The sequence below is a fragment of the Coenobita brevimanus genome, chromosome 103 (assembly GCF_032717465.1).
Source record: "Coenobita brevimanus isolate Jiangsu-jjx chromosome 103, ASM3271746v2, whole genome shotgun sequence".
Lineage (NCBI taxonomy): Eukaryota > Metazoa > Arthropoda > Malacostraca > Decapoda > Coenobitidae > Coenobita > Coenobita brevimanus.
In genome coordinates, this window is record NC_137056.1 from 5,210,661 (window position 1) to 5,229,950 (window position 19,290).

General features: G+C 43.0%; 1 protein-coding gene and 1 non-coding gene across 2 annotated transcripts in view; one reads left to right on the forward strand and one right to left on the reverse strand.

The window, feature by feature from the left end:
* LOC145415574 (uncharacterized) overlaps nt 1-19,290 on the reverse strand; it is a 90,937-nt gene that overhangs the window by 25,062 nt on the left and 46,585 nt on the right. The window contains exons 7-9 of the mRNA XM_080284794.1: nt 13,272-13,881; nt 10,758-10,861; nt 9,674-9,782 (exon numbers count right to left, since the gene is read on the reverse strand). Of these exons, the coding sequence (XP_080140920.1) occupies nt 9,674-9,782; nt 10,758-10,861; nt 13,272-13,881 (823 nt within the window). The remainder of the gene's footprint in view (nt 1-9,673; nt 9,783-10,757; nt 10,862-13,271; nt 13,882-19,290) is intronic.
* On the forward strand, nt 4,116-4,234 carry LOC145415840 (5S ribosomal RNA). The gene has a single exon (XR_013900146.1). It is a non-coding gene; the product is annotated as a 5S ribosomal RNA (ribosomal RNA).

Below are 19,290 nucleotides of genomic sequence, written 5' to 3' on the forward strand. Positions count from 1 at the left end.
AAATTATATATGGGCAATACCCCCTCATACCTTGACATTTTCTTACCCTTAGAGACATAATAACGGGAAAAATTTTCAGACATATACTACAGATATAGCTACAATAACAAAAATATGGTCAGTCACTTTAACAACAGTAGACAACAGGCCTGACGGACTTAAATAACAGGGGTTCTGAGGCTCGGCAACACACTTAGAGTGCCCCCGCCGTCCCACACTTGTTTAACGGTTGCCAGTGTTGTATTACTCCAGGTTTTGACCAAGAAATTTACAGCCTGTCAAATGTTATATTTCTTCCAGGTTCCAGGAACAGTGGGGGTTGCAGGTATGCCAGGTGAAGCAGGTGAGTCAGGTGGGGCCGTGAAGATAGAAGGGGAGGCAGCTGGTGTTTCAGGTGGGGCAGTGGAGATGGAGAGGATGGCGGCGGGTGAGTCAGGGGAGGTGGTGAGGGGAGGATCCTCCATCTCCTCCTCGCTACTGCTCACATTTTCGGCAATTTCCTTCATCTCTTCTTGTTTGTTTGTTTCATTCCTCACCATGTTATATACGTATTTGCAGTATAACGACTTGGCATTCTTGAAATAACCATCATTCAAATGAATCCAAACATTATTAGAGAAACTGGGTATCTAACTTACCGTTATTCCCGAAAACGTTATTGTCGATGTTGTTTTTGGCAAGATCTTACTGTACACTCCTCTTAAGCACCTTCCCCACAAGCCTCTAAGTTACGATGGGTGCATCGTGTGGGGGTGGGGGTTGCGTACTCAAGGAAAATTGTGTTTTTGTGCCACTCCTTGCCTCTGCCTCGTGTATTGTGGGCTAAACTCGCGCAATCAAGGATTTTTGGTTACTATTTTTGGTCACTCGTGTATTATGCGATTCGTATACTCTGAGCTTGCACACTATGGGAGCTGTCTGTGCGGTGCCAGCTAGGAAAATCGGTCCTCCTCATAAGTGTGGCTGCTTCAACAACCTGGGCAATGATAAAGTAAGTGATGTATTTACAGCTTTTTCGTCAGTCATGTAAAAAGTGTTGCTAAGAACCGGCCTCTTGTCAAGGGCCATAAATCAGGCAATTCACGTACTGTACGATTAGTTATTGTGTTGAGTATGCCAATGTGACTTATGATGTTTGTCAATCCTCATTCCTCAGCATTCACGGTTTAGAAGAGCATAGAGTTTGTTCTGTACTCTACAAAGTGACTGTAACTGAATCAGTGGAAATTGACAAGCAAGGCACTGGTACTAATCTGGAAAAAGTTAGTGATGAACAGAAGGCACTAGACTGACAATATACTGGACTATTTTTAATCCACACACCCACCACAGCGCTTAAATACATGCAGCACTAATGTACATGGGTTGGTGATTGTCCTTCTCTTCATTTTTGTGGTTATTTTTATTTTTTTATTTTTTTTTTTTTCCATAGAGGTACTCTGGTATCGGGTTAATAACTGAACAGCATTATACAGTAACCTGATACAGTAGAACCTCGGTCCTCGAACACAATCCGTTCTGGAAGGCTGTTCCAGGACCGAATTGGTCGAGGACTGAACTAATTTTCCCCATAAGAAATAATGTAAATCATTTTAATCCGTTCCAAGTCCCCAGATGCTTACCTATTTAAGATTCAGCACTGGTACCAGTGCTTTCCTTTACGAGGTGACTGTATATTTCTCTTGCCTTTTCACAAGTTATATACTCACTAACACTGTCTCCTGCTAACTGTTTCTCATTGATGAAGATAAGCAATAATTTTTCCACTTCTTCAATGATTTTCCGCACTACTTTCCTCATTTCACTGCCAGTAGCCGTACTGGATGAACTTGCTTTCTTTGGAGCCATTATTAGGGGCTAATACTGCACTGAATCAAGAAAAATGTGAAGCACAGCAGGACAACCACATTGACGAACAACAAAGGTGGACACGTGACTGTCAGTCGGCCAGTTTCCCTTCGTTTGGCTACGTTCAGGTTGGTCGAGGTCCGATATTTTGGTCGACCTCTGGAGCAAAAATTTCTTGAATTTTTTGGTCGAGGTCCGATTTGTTCGACATGCGAGACGGTCGAGGACCGAGGTTCCACTGTATATATTTTGTATTTTATTCCTGTGTGTCTTAAAGTATTTTACCAGGACTATTTTTTGAGACATTGTTTATTGAAATTGGGTCACTGGTTAATGAGTTAAACCAAACAAATTTTTAATGCTGTTTATCTCAAAACATTGATTTGGCATGTTTGTCGTTATTTGACTAAATGCCTCATTTGACATGAGAGGAGTGTAAGTGGCAGCAGTTGCATTATAAATCAGCCTTTACTTCCCTATGAGTTACAGTGCTTTTTATTCTTTTATTACAGGGTGTCCTCAGATAACAGGGTTTTCTGTTACAGTACCAGGTGGGTGCTGAGCAACACACACAGGGAGTGACTAGAAAAAGTGGAAGTGCAGGAAGGGTATAAATTACTGGAAGCTCGAGCTGTAAGTTGCCTCAGGACCGGACAGAATCTCTAATTGGGTACTGAGGGAATGCAGAGAACAACTGGCGGATATGATTCACAGTTTAACTGTGTGCTCTCTGGAAGAAGGGAAAGTGCCTCGGAAATGGAAGAGGATCACTGTGGTACCAGTTTATAATGGGAGGAAACAAGGATGAACCCCTGAATTATAAACCAGTGTCCCTGACCAGCATGGTTATAAAATTGTGCGCATCTGGAGGAGATGAACATTTTGGCTGAAAGTCAGTTTGGATTCAAAAGTGGAAGGTCGTGTGTTTCCAACTACTTGAGCTTTTACTTAAGAGCGATTGACATGCTACAGGAGAGAGTTGGTTGGGTGGACTGTGTGTATTTAGATTTGGAGAAAGCCTTTGACAAGGTACCCCACAAGTGACTAATGTGGAAATTGCAGCACACAAGAGGACTGAAGGGAAACCTCTTGGAGTGGATGAGAGATTTCTTGAGAGACAAACAAATGAGGACAGTAATAAAGGACAGGATGTCTGGATGGAGGAAAGTAACAAGCTGAGTCCCACAGGGCTCGGTGTTAGTGCCAGTAATGTTCCTGATTAAGGTAAATGAGAGGGTAAATGGAATGAACAGTTATGCAGGTCTGTTTGCTGATGATGCAAAGATCTTGAGGAGAGTAGAAGTTGAGAAAGACTGTCAAATGCTGCAGGAGGACCTGGATAGGATTCATGATTGGAGCTGGATGTGGGAAATGAAATTCAATGCAAAAAAATGTTAAATATTGGAAATGGGTAAAAGTATCAAGAGGCCATCACTGAATTATTTGATGGGTAATAAACCAATCACAAAAGCGAGAGAAGAGAAAGATTTGGGAGTGCTTGTCCAGGATAGTTTGTCGCCCAAAAAGCACATTAAGATGACAGAGAGATGTATAATCTCTTGATTAACATAAGAGTAACATTTCATTACATGGATGAGATAATGAAAAAATTGATAGTGGCTATGATCTGCCCCAGACTGGAATATGCAGCAGTAGTGTGGCCCCCACACAAAAGAAAGATATAAACAAGAGAGAATAAAAAAAACAGCAACCAAGATGGTCCCTAGCCTGGCAGATCTGTTGTACAAGGAGAGGCTTGAAAAGCAGGATCTGCCTTCCTTAGAAAAAAGGAAAGAGAGGGGCAACGTGATTGCAGTGTTCAGGGCCATGATGAGAGTAGATAGAATTGACAGAAAAGATTTGTTTGTATGGGATGGGAGAGTAACAAGAGGACACGGAATGAAACTGAAAAAGCCAAGTTGCTTGAAGGATATAAAGAAATATAGTTTTCCACAAAGATGCATGGACCTGTGGAACAGCCTGGACAAAGAGATCGTCTAGTCTAAAAACTTAAATGAGTTCAATGCAAAATTTGGCTTAAAGAGAAACAGAGACGTGACTCCCTGAGCATAGCCCATTTCCTGTACAGTATGTCACAACTAGGTACAGTAGGTAAATATACTCACACAAAAGGGTGGGGGGGTAGGACAAAGTTGTCTATTTATGAGCGCCCGGAATATAACTCCTTATAGCAACAGCCCTTGCCAAGTGTCACACCATGCCCCTGAGGGACAAGATTTACTCAACAAAGAAAGAATTTTGATGTTAATAACAGCCATACCACGTTGAGTACACCGCTTCCCGTCCGATCAGCGAAGTTAAGCAACGTTGGGTCTGGTTAGTACTTGGATGGGTGACCGCCTGGGAACACCAGATGCTGTTGGCATCCCTACGTGTCAAGTGGGGTTGGTGGAGGATTAGTGCCCCTCTCTGTAAAACAATTAACTCTAAGCCGTTGGCCACCCCGTTTGGAATACATGGCGTCTGGCAATGAATGAATGAATGAAATTGGTCAGAAGGTCCTGGGTTCATGTAACTACCTCCTGACAGCATCTGTGAAGTCACAGTCCTCAGACAATGTTTACTGTACCCACCCCAGGTTAGCACTGGTAAAAATTAACCTATTCTTGCTGAGCCTAAATCCTGGGTGAGGTGGCTGCAAACAAATCATCTCCAGGTTACCCTGTCTGCTGGCACTAGGCCGCCCTTCCTCCAACTATCACTCCCCTCACTCAAACAGCACACCATCCCATCCTTCCATCTCATCCTTGGTCTCCCTCTCCTACTCCTGCATTCTACTTCACTCATATGCCCCAGTAATCTCTCACTCTCTGTTCTCTCCACATGGCCACAACATCTTACCAGCACAGCCATCTCATATGAATAATCCATCATCCAAACTTTGTCACCCCATGAGAAGCATAAGAACTCGGGGCTAGCCAAGTTGGTCCTGACATTTAAGATGAGAGTGACTAGCCTCACTCATCCCTGAGTGGCATTATGTGTGCAATAAATCCTTTGTAACTTAATGGACAATATGCAGGACATTCCCTTTATCCATCCATGTGTCCCTATCAATATGTCTTTTTCATCCTTCAGTACAATTTTCTATCCATTTCTAACCTTTTACTGTCCCATCCCAGGAGCACAGGAGCCCAGGAATAAAAGAAGAGCAATAGGAGTGAGGTGTGGAATTACTGAGTGAATAAAAAGGCAATTACTGTATGAAGATGTTATGGACATACTTAAAGAAAGCACCAAGATAGCGTGCCAAAGACTCTTTGTGAAAGTGAGCTTAAGGGTAATGTTGGTACAAGCAGACTTTATGTGGTATGGAAGAGGAGCAATATGAGGGAGGTGTGGAATTACTGAGAGAATACAAAGGCAATTACAGTAATCCCTTTAATTCTGGACCCCCAATAACTGGACTCCCCAATGTCTGGACATTTTGGGCCCGGGGCTTTGAAACCTTTATAAAAAAAAAAAAAAAAAAAAAAAAAAAAAAAAAATCAACCGTACTTTGAACTTGGCACGCAGCGCCGAACAGCTGTGTTTATGCGTGGCCCTTCACTTCCTCCCCTACCCAGTTACCACCTAACTACCATCCTGACTAGATGCTCATCGCAATGGATGCCGCACTTGCTCGTTTTTGTGAATAAACAGTGAATAAACTGCAATACCTCGCCACTAGACCACATGGGAATTTACAGTGTTGTGCAGTGTTAAGAAATTAGAATTCAGAGTGCAAGGATTAAGTGTAGAGTGCGAACTGGCGATTGCAACTGGCATGGCGCAAGTAAGAACAGAATGTGCAGTGTTAAACAATTATAATTCACAGTGCAAAGGATTAAGTGCAGCACAACACTGGATTACTGTGTGTGCTTCAAGAGCACTTTCACCACTGTCAGAGCTTTAGAGTCTATCTGTCTGTTGCCAGATGCCTTAACCCATATGGGGTGGCCACAAACAAAACGCCTCCACGTCACCCTGTCTTCCGCCATTTCACTGCCCTGCTCCCAACTCACACCCTCCTCTCATATATCTCTCCACTCGATCCCTCCATCTCATCCTTGGCCTCCCCCTCCCTCTCTCCCCCTCCACCTAACTCCCATACACTCTCCTCATCAGTCTATCTCTCTCCATCCTCTCCACATGGCCAAACCACCTCAATGTGTATTTCCTAATGCTTCCTATCACATCCACATCCACACCACAATGCTCCTTCACATCCTCCTTTGTCAGTCTGTCTCTCCATGTGACTCCACAGGCTCCTCTCAAGTAACTCATTTCCACCGCTCTCACTCTTGACTTGTGTCCCTCCAACAACGTCCTATCACAATACTATCATGTAGTAACGTTTTCACTTCCATGCTCACTTCACTGTTTCCTATCACTGCTTTCAGGAAACCAGTGGTCTTTCTTCCTTGTTGTACCCTTTCAAGCAATTCACCCTCCAAACTTCCATCCTTACTTATTACACTACCCAAGTACTTAAACACTCACATTTTCCATCTCCTCATCATCCAACCTCACTGTACATTCACTGACTTCATTACTCTCGAAGACCATAACTTTACTCTTCCCTTAGAGGAGGCGGGTTCATCTTCGTAACAGCCATGGATGTGTTGTAAGTGCTCTGTACACTGCTAAGTAGTTTCCATACTCACTCCTAATTCCTCATTCTCTGGTTCCTTTTCATTTATTTCATGCTTTCTGTCCCTTATTTGTGTGAATAGGGTCTTAAATAAGTGCTATGCATGTCCGGTAGGGAGTTATCTAGGTGGTTTTCTGAGTTAGGCTGGGTTAGGGTCCATAAGTACCTGTCCAGGAGGCATTTTCCCAGTATCCGGACAAACCCACTTTCCAGACATGCCTCTGGCTCTATTACATCAGATATTGGAGGGATTACTGTACTGTACGAAGATGTTATGGACATTTATAAAGCACCAAGCTAGCTTGCCAAAAACACATTGTAAAAGTGAGACTGAAGGTAATATTGGTACAAGCAGACTTTATGTGGCATGGGAAAGAAAGTGGAGCAGTATTATGGTGAGAAAGAAGAGGAAGAGGAATGTCTGTCTATGAGAGATATGTGAAGATAAGATAGGCAGGAAGCAGTTCTGTCATGGCACTTTCCTGTCAGGGGTTCCTGGGAAGGAGCAAAGCATCAGATATGATGATACATGTCTATCTATCTATCTATCTATTGCCAGATGCCTCAATCCCGTTTGGGGTGGCCACAAACAAATCGCCTCCAAGTCGCCCTGTCCCCCGCCATCTCACTGCCCTGCTCCCAACTCACACACCCCTCTCTCATATACCTCTCCACCCCATCCCTTCATCTCATCCTCGGCCTCCCCCTCCCTCTTCCCCCCTCCACCTCACTCACATACACTCTCTTCGTCAGTCTTTCACCCTCCATCCTCTCCACATGGCCAAACCACCTCAGTGTGTTCTTCATAACGCTTCCTATCACATCCACATCCACACCACAACGCTCCTTTATATCCTCATTCGTCAGCCTGTCTCTCCATGTGACTCCACAGGCTCCTCTTAAATAACTCATTTCCACTGCTCTCACTCTTGACTTGTGTCCTTCCAAAAACGTCCAAGCTTCACTTTCGTACGTTAGAGTTGGTATCACAATACTGTCATGTAGTAACTTTTTCACTTCCATGCTCACTTCCCTGTTTCTTATCACTGCTTTCAAAGAATCAGCAACCTTTCTTCCCTGCTGTACCGTTTCACGCACTTCACCCTCCAAACCTCCATCCTTAATCATCACACTACCCAAGTACTTAAACGTACTCACCTTTTCCAATTCCTCACCATCCAACCTCGCTGTACATTCACTGACTTCACCTCTCTCAAAGACCATCACTTTACTCTTCCCTACATTCACCTTTAGATTCCGTTTCTTACACACTCTCCCAAACTCATCCACCAAGCCTTGCAGCTCCCCTTCGTCTTCACTCAACAACTCAGTATCATCCGCAAACAACAGTACAGGGAGTTTCCAAACACTATCCTCTCTCACCAGGGCCACTCCAACATCCACTACCCTACCTTGCACCTCTTTTACGAAGTATTACCCCATCCGTGTACAGTACTCGTCAGAAGTATTCAGCGTTGTCCGCCGGGCGCGCAATACTTATGGCCCAAAAAGAATCACCCATTTTTGGGGGTAAGAATTGAGCCACAAGTTTGAGCTCCGAGCATGACGTCACGGTAGCCTGAGGCCTTCCGACACGCTGGTTGGTTCCCGCCTCAGTCGCCCATGGGCTGCCTTAGAGAGAGGAACTCCGCCGAGTGTCCCTCTCAAATTGCGCCATTTTTTACCGAGTGTCCCGCAGTGTTTTGGCCTTTAAAACTTTGTTATGGCACCTACCCGTGAACTATCGAGTGAAATCATATCCCAGATCATTGCTCTAAAGGAGGCAGGCCACCAGACAAAGGAAATTAGTGAATTGGTTGGTGTGGCACGATCGACAGTGCGTCGTTGGTGTGCGCGGTTTCGGGAGGAAAACAGTGGTGAAGTTCCCACAAAGAAACCGAGGTCTGGTAGGCCTAGGAAAACTTCCCCAAGGTCTGTTAATGTTTTAAAACGTGCAGTGGAGTTTCATCCTCGTGTGAGTGCAAGGAAAATTAAGGAGAGCAACCCAGAAGTGTTTGGTGAGGTGTCAGTGAGAACAGTGTCTCGTAGGGTGCATGAGCTTGGTTACACAAGTCACAGGCCTGTGAAAAAGCCTCTTCTCTCTAGCAGCCAGAGAATTCGTAGGCTTGCCTTTGCTAATAAATATCTAAATTGGGGTGAGGAGCAATGGTTGTCAGTGTTGTGGTCTGATGAGGCAACGTTTAGTGTTACCTGTAACAGAGGAGCACGCAAAGGTAGTGACCCACTTGACCCACGGTATGTAGAAAGCACAGTTAAACATCCTGATTCACTCATGGTATGGGGTTGTTTCTCAGGGAAGGGTTTGGGGAAGCTTGTTGTACTTCCCAAGAACATCAGAGTGAATCAGGATGTTTACCTGGAGCTTCTGTGTGATCATTTACCAGACTCCTTCGAGCTAACAGGTGCACAAGTGTTTCAGCAGGACGGTGCACCTGCTCACAAGGCCAAATCGGTCACCAATTGGCTTCGTGACTGCGAGGTATCATTCATGACAGACTGGCCAGGAAATAGCCCAGACCTCAACCCGATTGAAAACCTCTGGTACCTCGTAAAGAAGAGTCTCCAAGGGAAGGACGTGAGCTCTCTGCCTAAGCTGGAAGCCGCCATTCGTGACTCCTGGGACAAAATACCGCTCCAGCACCTCAGGAGCCTCGCCCTTTCACTTCCAAGACGTCTCAGGTCCGTGAAGAAACGTAAAGGCAACGCTACGAAGCACTAAAGGTAAATAAAATGCATTATTTATATGTTTTTTCAATGTTGAAAGGTTTGTTTCTCAGGAGGGACGCAGGGCGCTCCATACTTCTGACGAGCACTGTAAAGATTGAACAACCATAGAGACATGACACATCCCTGTTTCAACCCAACTTTCAAAGAGAAAAATTCACTTAGTTCACCATCCACACGCACTGCAGCCTTCGCACCATCGTACATACTCTTCACAGCATTCAACAACTTCCCTTCTACTCCATATTTTCTTAACACTTTCCACAATCCTTGTCTATCCACCCTGTCATATGCTTTCTCCAAACCCATGAAAGCCGCATACAACTTCTTTCCCTTCTCTAGAAACTTTTCCACTAAAGATCTAAGAATAAATATCTGATCTATACATGTGACTGTGCATAATACATAATATGAAAGTTGATATACCAATTGAGTATTCGATGAGATTAGCACGACCAGTATAGCTGGCAAAGTGGGGAACCAGTCTCATGTAGGCAGAGGATGCAGACACCAGCAGGAAAGTCATCTGGCACACCTGCCAAGAAACATACACAACAATGTATGTACAATATAACATAATGTAGTGTATGCATGCAAATGTACAGAATTTAAACTGTATGTGACATACCACTTCTGACAAGACATGGTGTGTCTTTCAAGCTACAGATATATACCCCAGACCAAACATTACTGTGCTTTATTAATTCTGATACATAGAGTGTTTCAGAACTACTCTTAATTGAGATGTAAATAAAATTTATCTATACCCAATACTTCACAACTGCAGCAGTTTGCATCTAACTCGTTCAGTCCATGAACGTCTTTGTATTAATAGCTGGCAAGGCATGATGATTTAATTAATATTCCCAAAATGACTGCAGTCTCCATATTTAGTTTATGACTAGTGTACATGTTCAAGACATAACTAAACATGAAATGACAGAGTACATTTGCACCATAAATCATGCCAAAGAAATTAATGGTTGTTGCTGTTGTTTTTGTTCAACTCCCGTCTGTCTGGCCAAGCAGACCCATCAACTATAGGAAAACAACTGCCCCTGCAGGTCCATCCTGTGCAGTGAGCTAATGTTCCATTCCTCTGTGGTTGACTGTGCCTTGCTGGGGAAATGTGTGGAGGCTTGGTTCCTGGATGGGTGCCACATTTGCATCTCTCCACCAGTTAACAAGGTCACCACAGCAGGCTCCATTCACACCATGATCTGGTTACATGATTACAGGAAACCATTACATTTGCCTCTCAATGTAGAACCACCTGAAGTGGAAAAAGATAAAACGTGACAGGAAGGAAATGGAAAACAAGAGAGGAGGGCAGACACAAAAACTGAATGATAAAGACACATTAACGAAAGTAGCAAGCAGCACTACATCAAATAAGTGGATGATGATTGCCACCAACTACCACTAGAAATTATTGGTAAACAGTAAAAGAATAACTGAGGTACTATTCTCTAGGGAGGGAGGGGGGAACACTTGAAAAATAAAGTCTAACCTGTGCATCAAAGGGAAACATGAGGAGGTCAAAGTCACAGCTGTAAGTCACCGTGTACATCTGACTCATCTCCAGGCTGTTCTCTTCTCCAGAAAAGATACTCACTGAAAGTACAGCATGATGTAATGAGTTAAAACAGGTAAAGACTTCACTTGATTGGCCACTTTATTCCCTGTAAGTTGACTACTCATTTTACTCTGACTTGGCCCAGATTTTTCTGCTTTTGTAGCTTATTTCACACAGCTCAATGACAGAAGACAATATTACAACCCTACATCCATTCCACAGAACTTCTTCATGACTAGCACCACATTCTAGTGTTAATCTATTGTTACAACTTCACATTCAACATGGACAGATGACAATTTTGGGCCAGGTCAGAGTCAAAACTATATAAGTGGTATGAGAATGGTCCTTCTTTATGCAGGAGACTCTTTGCTTACAGTACTGGTATATGGAAATATAAGACATTAAAAATGCATGTACCCCATATTCAAAAGCACCGGGTTTCATCTTTTGGTACAAGCAGATATTAAATGTGCTCTGACCCTGCTTCATAAACTCCCTTGCTATATGATGCAGCTTGAGCTTCAAGTTTTTCATTCACACTATGCATATAAGACACCTTTCATAAACCCTCCATGTTCAACTTGCCATATGTCTTTTATATCTACAAATGGCATTAATAACTTGGGAGTCAATCCCACATGGTATCTCCACTAACTGCCTTACTGCAAACGTCTGGGATCACTTTGAAAAATTAACCAAATTCATCACTCACCACACACTGCGATATGTAACTTAATGTACTCTACTATTGTTCTTCCATATATTTTTCTGCAACACTGAACAGGCTTATTCCATGCTAATATGTACTCTTAATTTGATCACATTTACTTTTGTACAAAGGCACAGTTATAGCCTCATTCTGTTTCACTCATCCAGGCCATCACTCATCAAAGCAGTGAGTATGAGTACTGTACTTGCTGCATTATGCACTGTCGATATTATCATTCTCAGAACAGCTGCAAACATAAGCAAGGTGGGTGGGGCAAGTAACAGAGCAATTTATTAATATTCTGCACAAAGGAGAAGGGTGACAGAAGTGAGATGTGGAATTCATGAAATGATAAAAGTAATACACTGAGAAAGTATCGACATACTCAAAGAATGTGCATAGATAGGTTGTCAAAAAAATAGTGAAAGTGAGACAGAATAAAGCTAGATGAGGTTGAGATGGAAGAAGAGAGTGAAGCATGGTTAGTGAGAAGGAAGAGGAGTAATGTACAGTATGAGAGAACAAAGTAGTCTGGAAGTGGTTTTGTCAAGGCTATCTCCTGTTGAGGGAGTTTTCAGGACAGAGCAAGGCATCAGAGATGAGGTTGATGAAGTGCACAACACTCTTAACCATGTCTATCAGTTGCCACCCATCAAATTTTTCCATGGAACATTAAAACAATCAGTTACATTCACAGGACCCTAATCTGTGAAATTCATAAAACAATGCATCAAACTGCAGGTCTGTATGGTAACAGTTCCTAATTAACCCGCCCTGTCCCGACCACTTTTCAACCACTGACTCCCCCCAATCCCAATCATTTGTGGAAATTTTTTTTTTTGGCTCAAACCTCCACTTTTGGTGAGAAACATCGAAAATTCATAGAGAAGTCGGCCACCTGAGGTTTAAAATACTCAATACAGGTAGCAGTACCTCCTTACCTTACTGGGTTTTCTATCAGGCTGGCTCCAAAGAAAACAAGTTCTACAGGAGGGTAACCATTCCACACCACTCATAAATGGTATTTATTTATTTATTTGGTACGAATTTATATGTAGTATGAGAGTATATTGGTTTTCACACAGTACAATAGGCAATATAAGCATTGTTTCACTCACCAAACACATCAACATACCTGACCCTTTTTGGCGACATTACTTGATCATCATTTCTGACTGTTTCTTCCTCTAATGCTATGTAAAGTTTGTCCTCCACATTGTCATCAATTGGGGAATCACTCTGACCCTGAATTTCGTACCATGGCACGACATGTCTTTACTGGCCAGGTCACTGGTAACAGGTGAATTGCTGAGACAATGGCATGCGGGGGAGGGGGGGGGGTCATGCTGGGTAAGACATTGTCCCTGCCTGGCATCTTGTAGAGGAAGGTGTCCCGTGTATACGTACCAAAAATTACTTGCGAAAATTGAAAATTGTGCAAATTAAGGACCTTGCAATTGATTCATATTTATATACGTCAACGGGATTGGCAGTGACAAAACGTGTGGACGTTTATTCACGTCAATAGGACAGGGCGGGTTATGACTTGTCTATGTAAGCTAGTTTATTCATCTGTATTGGGTATACTGTTTAAGTAAGAAAATATCAACTTAACGTGTACACTGAAATGCATCAATAGTGAATAGCTTGTATGATGTTTAAATTTATGCCTAAAAAAAAAAAAAAAAAATCCTATACCGTTTGAGGCAAAATAAGATTATTCCATAATTACATACTTTCCCTAACAAGGTGGGGCCCTCCTATCCTTGGCTCGCCTCCCTGCACACACTCCACACGTGACCCCTGATCTAAATTTGTGAAGACATTCCCATGAGCATTGCTGAAAAAAAGACGCGGAGTCCAAATACTTAGCTTCACCTCATTCGTCAGCACATTGAGAGTCCGATCACTTTTAAGGTTTAGAAAGTTTAGTCTGGTGTCCTGCCACTGAAGGCTGAGCTGGAATGTGGTTATAAAAGTTAGGTCCTGTGTGGCCACAGATGGGAAAGAGATGATGCTGATCTTGAATTTAACAGGGAAGGATTCATTCTTTGCTGGTGCAGGAGGTGGAATTGTTTTTTGGTAATCTACGGGCATTTCCACCAGAGAACAGTGTGCCTCATCACTCTGATCTGGACAGTCAATGCGCAGATCACATCTTTGGTCTAAGGATATACAGGAACCATCACTACATGTAAACTTCCCCCTCCCACAAGCAGACAAGGTCAAGTCGACCTGTGCTCCCTTGACAAATCCACATAACTCATCCTCCATTGTCCATGACTTTGTGCCAAATGGGTACATGCCAGTGTTAGGGGGCTTCCACCATGCCATGGCAGACTCCACCTGGAAAAGAATTTATAATCATGTGAATCCCAAAAAAGAGTACACATTAAACAAAAATGCCCTGTTAAACTGCTGGATTTAGAAACATACTGCTAGTTTGAAACTACTTTTAAATGACACTGTACCATTACTACCAATACTAAACTGCAGCCAGTAAAACAAATTACTGTATTACCAAAGCATTATAAATATTTACTTTACTTTATCCACTACTATGATTCATGTACATAAATTATACATACAGTACAGTCCAAGATATCCGGTATGATCCTGCGGTATCCAGATAACAAATGATCAGACAACCGGGAAAGTTCATGGGCAAATATATCAGTAAATATTTAACAGTGTGCACATCTTTGAATGCCTACCCCTTCACAGGGTAGTCACGTGATACGAGAGACTGAATGAAGTTGTGTGATGTGAAGTCAAGGTCGTTTCCTAGTTAATGCCCTTTCCTGTCATCTTCCCCCCTCATTTCATTCCTTTAATCTGGTCACCTTCCATACCTCCACAAATGATCAGTCTGCTTACCGCCGGCAATCAGTAGGCAGGTATTCTCACTGTTGTGTTGTTATGTTGCGATAGTGATTTTTGCACTCCATGATGTATTTATTTCTTTTATCTTAAATGTCAGGACCAACTTGCCTAGCCCAGGGCTCCTTTGCTCCTCAAGGTGCAACACTGGATTAGATGATGGATGGATTGTTTTATTTATTTATTTTTTAATAATACAACAGAGGAAGGAAAAACAAATGAATAAATAAAATAATCCATACACCAGATTACTGGTGTCCTCCATTCATTAAAAAATCTGTAACAGTTGGACTTGAACAGCTGCAGGTTGAAGTTTAGGGGGAAACAATTCCGGGGAAGTGTGTTCCAAAGAGATGCAGTTTGAGGAATAAGAGATTTCTGATAGGAGGAAGTTCTGCAATATGGCACTGTGACATTTGAGTCATGAGTACTACCAAATGCCCATGTAGCACAAGGGAAGACATGGAGAGGTGGCACAATGGATGCAACTTCGTCTGAGCATTTGCCATATAAGTATCTGTAAAATAATGCAAGGGAGGCAACATTCTTTCTTACCTGTAGGGGAGGTAGTTTATCTGTCATAGCAGGGCAATTAATAATTCTAACAGCTTTGTTCAGAATTTTGTCTAGCTGCTTTAGTGCAACCTCCCACATCCACTTCACAAGAGGGAGCAATATTCCAACTGAGAGCACACATAACTCTTATAAATTATGGCCAACTACTTGTCTGTGAAGAAGCTACGAATTCTGTGCAATAATCCAAGTTTCTTTGAGGTGGTTTTAGCAAGTGATCTGACGTGAGAGGTCCAGCTGATGTCACTGTTAAGAGAAACACCAAGAATTTTAATACTTATGGAGACAGGAATACAGTATTACTGACACTGAAGGTAATACAGTATAGGGATCTGGCAATATCTGTCTATTAATAAATTGAATATACAGTATTTGGTTTTACTACACTAAAATTAAATGAGACTAGGTTATTTTGTCCCCATTCAGTGATCCTAGATAAGTCTTGATTTATGGAGATGGCTGTACTGAGTTGTGGGTTAGAGATATGAAACTTTGTGAATGGGTGTTTAAGTGTGAATGGACTGTGAAGTGTTGTCATCTGCATATGAATGGATGGGATTATGGGTGACAGATAAGCGATAATAAATATGAATTAGAAATAGGGTTTTAGCCAGAACTGGTCCTTGTGGCACACTAGCATTAACTGAGTGGAAATTAGAACATACATCATCTACTTTTATGCAGAGAGAAACCTGTACTGTACACAGGAATATATTGGTAATACAGTATATTGGATCTACTTTTATCTTTCTGTAGCTGAGATATGAGGAACTCAGAGGAACAAAAGATGTTAGTCCATAGCAAGAGAGTTTGGATAGCAGGGAATGTTGCCACACTGTCAAAAGCTTTAGAAATATCAAGGGCTACTGAATGAGTTTCCCCATGTTGGTGTGAGTCAGAAGATTAACCCCAACAAGCTGGGGGTTTCCCGATGTTGCACACTCCTCCCTATGGGGGATATCCATGACAGAAAAAAATACCCTTACTTCAAACCTTAATATCTGCCAAACTATTACAGCTAGAGAAAAAATTAAAGATACATAAGACTCACAAACTCTTCCCCTTTCAAGTGAAAGTATCCCCACGTCTCCAGGTGGTCCCATCGATGAGTGCGGACAAGTTAAAGTTCAAAGGGTGGTGGGAAGACACTTGTGGCTATACGTCAACCAGCATTGCTCGCACCTAAAATCATGACGGCTATACATGTCAGCTGGTGGTTAGGGGTTAACTCGTTGAGATTTTCCGCCCTCGGCCGATTGTGTCTGTGCCAGATTCAGTTAGGCATACACAGAGCATGCTGTTGTTGCAGCGATATTTGTACTTAATTGGCCACTGTACACTAACTTTTTATGGTACACTAATGAATGTGATACTGTTTTAAAGCTGAATAGTTGCTCTTTATCGTAGTATGGTTGAAAAAGGTAAATACGATAGCTAAAAGGCCAATAGGATGAGTAGAAGTTAGCCAAAAAAGAAAACTCGCACACCCTTCCATAGAAAAATATTTGTAAAAAAAAGTATTAGAGTTACGTGAAATTTGATAGCACCATGTCAATCTACAGTAAATTCCCTTTCTATTGATATATACTGTAGGTTATGGCAATTTATGTTAGTTTTAACACAGAAAAGCAAAAGCTCTAGCTGTCAACTGGCAAATATCCATGCTGGTAATATCGATGTTATTCATGGTATAAACCTATTTATTATGCATATCTGTCTGATGTATTCGTCAATGTAAAAACAAGTAGTTGGAAAAGGATAAACAGGATTGTGTATGTGGAACGAGGCCAGAAAAAATATATATATATATATATATATACAGTGCTCGTCAGAAGTATGGGGCGCCCTGCGTCCCTCCTGAGAAACAAACCTTTCAACATTGAAAAAACATATAAATAATGCATTTTATTTACCTTCAGTGCTTCGTAGGGTAGCCTTTACGTTTCTTCACGGACCTGAGACGTCTTGGAAGTGAAAGGGCGAGGCTCCTGAGGTGCTGGAGGGGTATTTTGTCCCAGGAGTCACGAATGGCGGCTTCCAGCTTAGGCAGAGAGCTCACGTCCTTCCCTTGGAGACTCTTCTTTACGAGGTACCAGAGGTTTTCAATCGGGTTGAGGTCTGGGCTATTTCCTGGCCAGTCTGTCATGAATGATACCTCGCAGTCACGAAGCCAATTGGTGACCGATTTGGCCTTGTGAGCAGGTGCACCATCCTGCTGAAACACTCGTGCACCTGTTAGCTCGAAGGAGTCTGGTAAATGATCACACAGAAGCTCCAGGTAAACATCCTGATTCACTCTGAGGTTCTTGGGAAGTACAACAAGCTTCCCCAAACCCTTCCCTGAAAAACAACCCCATACCATGAGTGAATCAGGATGTTTAACTGTGCTTTCTACATACCGTGGGTCAAGTGGGTCACTACCTTTGCATGCTCCTCTGTTACAGGTAACACTAAACGTTGCCTCATCAGACCACAACACTGACAACCATTGCTCCTCACCCCAATTTAGATATTTATTAGCAAAGGCAAGCCTACGAATTCTCTGGCTGCTAGAGAGAAGAGGCTTTTTCACAGGCCTGTGACTTGTGTAACCAAGCTCATGCACCCTACGAGACACTGTTCTCACTGACACCTCACCAAACACTTCTGGGTTGCTCTCCTTAATTTTCCTTGCACTCACACAAGGATTAAACTCCACTGCACGTTTTAAAACATTAACAGACCTTGGGGAAGTTTTCCTAGGCCTACCAGACCTCGGTTTCTTTGTGGGAACTTCACCACTGTTTTCCTCCCGAAACCGCGCACACCAACGACGCACTGTCGATCGTCCCACACCAACCAATTCACTAATTTCCTTTGTCTGGTGGCCTGCCTCCTTTAGAGCAATGATCTGGGATATGATTTCACTCGATAGTTCACGGATAGGTGCCATAACAAAGTTTTGAAGGCCAAAACACTGCGGGACACTCGGTAAAAAATGGCGCAATTTGAGAGGGACACTCGGCGGAGTTCCTCTCTCTCAGGCAGCCCGTGGGCAACTGAGGCGGGAACCAACCAGCGCGTCAGAAGGCCTCAGGCTACCGTGACGTCATGCTCGGAGCTCAAACTTGTGGCTCAATTCTTACCCCCAAAAATGGGGTGATTCTTTTTGGGCCATAAGTATTGCGCGCCCGGCGGACATCGCTGAATACTTCTGACGAGCACTGTATATATATATATATATCTATCTATCTATTGCCAGACGCCTCAATCCCGTTTGGGGTGGCCACAAACAAATCGCCTCCAAGTCGCCCTGTCCCCCGCCATTTCACTCCCCTGCTCCCAACTCACACCCCCCTCTCTCATATACCTCTCCACCCCATCTCTCCATCTCATCCTCGGCCTCCCCCTCCCTCTTTCCCCCTCCACCTCACTCACATACACTCTCTTCGTCAGTCTTTCACCCTCCATCCTCTCCACATGGCCAAACCACCTCAGTGTGTTCCTCATAACGCTTCCTATCACATCCACATCAACACCACAACGCTCCTTTATATCCTCATTCATCAGCTTGTCTCTCCATGTGACTCCACAGGCTCCTCTTAAATAACTCATTTCCACGGCTCTCACTCTTGACTTGTGTCCTTCCAACAACGTCCACGCTTCACTTCCGTACGTTAGAGTTGGTATCACAATACTGTCATGTAGTAACTTTTTCACTTCCATGCTCACTTCCCTGTTTCTTATCACTGCTTTCAAAGAACCAGCAACCTTTCTTCCCTGCTGTACCCTTTCAAGCACTTCACCCTCCAAACCTCCATCCTTACTCATCACACTACCCAAGTACTTAAACGTACTCACATTTTCCAATTCCTCACCATCCAACCTCGCTGTACATTCACTGACTTCACCTCTCTCAAAGACCATCACTTTACTCTTCCCTACATTCACCTTTAGATTCCGTTTCCTACACACTCTCTCAAACTCATCCACCAAGCCTTGCAGCTCTCCTTCGTCTTCACTCAACAACAAGGTATCATCTGCAAACAACAGTACAGGGAGTTTCCAAACACTATCCTCTCTCACCAGGGCCACTCCAACATCCACTACCCTACCTTGTACCTCTTTTATTACCCCATCCATGTACAGATTGAACAACCATGGAGACATGACACATCCCTGTTTCAACCCAACTTTCAAAGAGAAAAATTCACTTAGTTCACCATCCACACGCACTGCAGCCTTCGCACCATCATACATACTCTTCACAGCATTCAACAACTTCCCATCTATTCCATATATTCTTAACACTTTCCACAATCC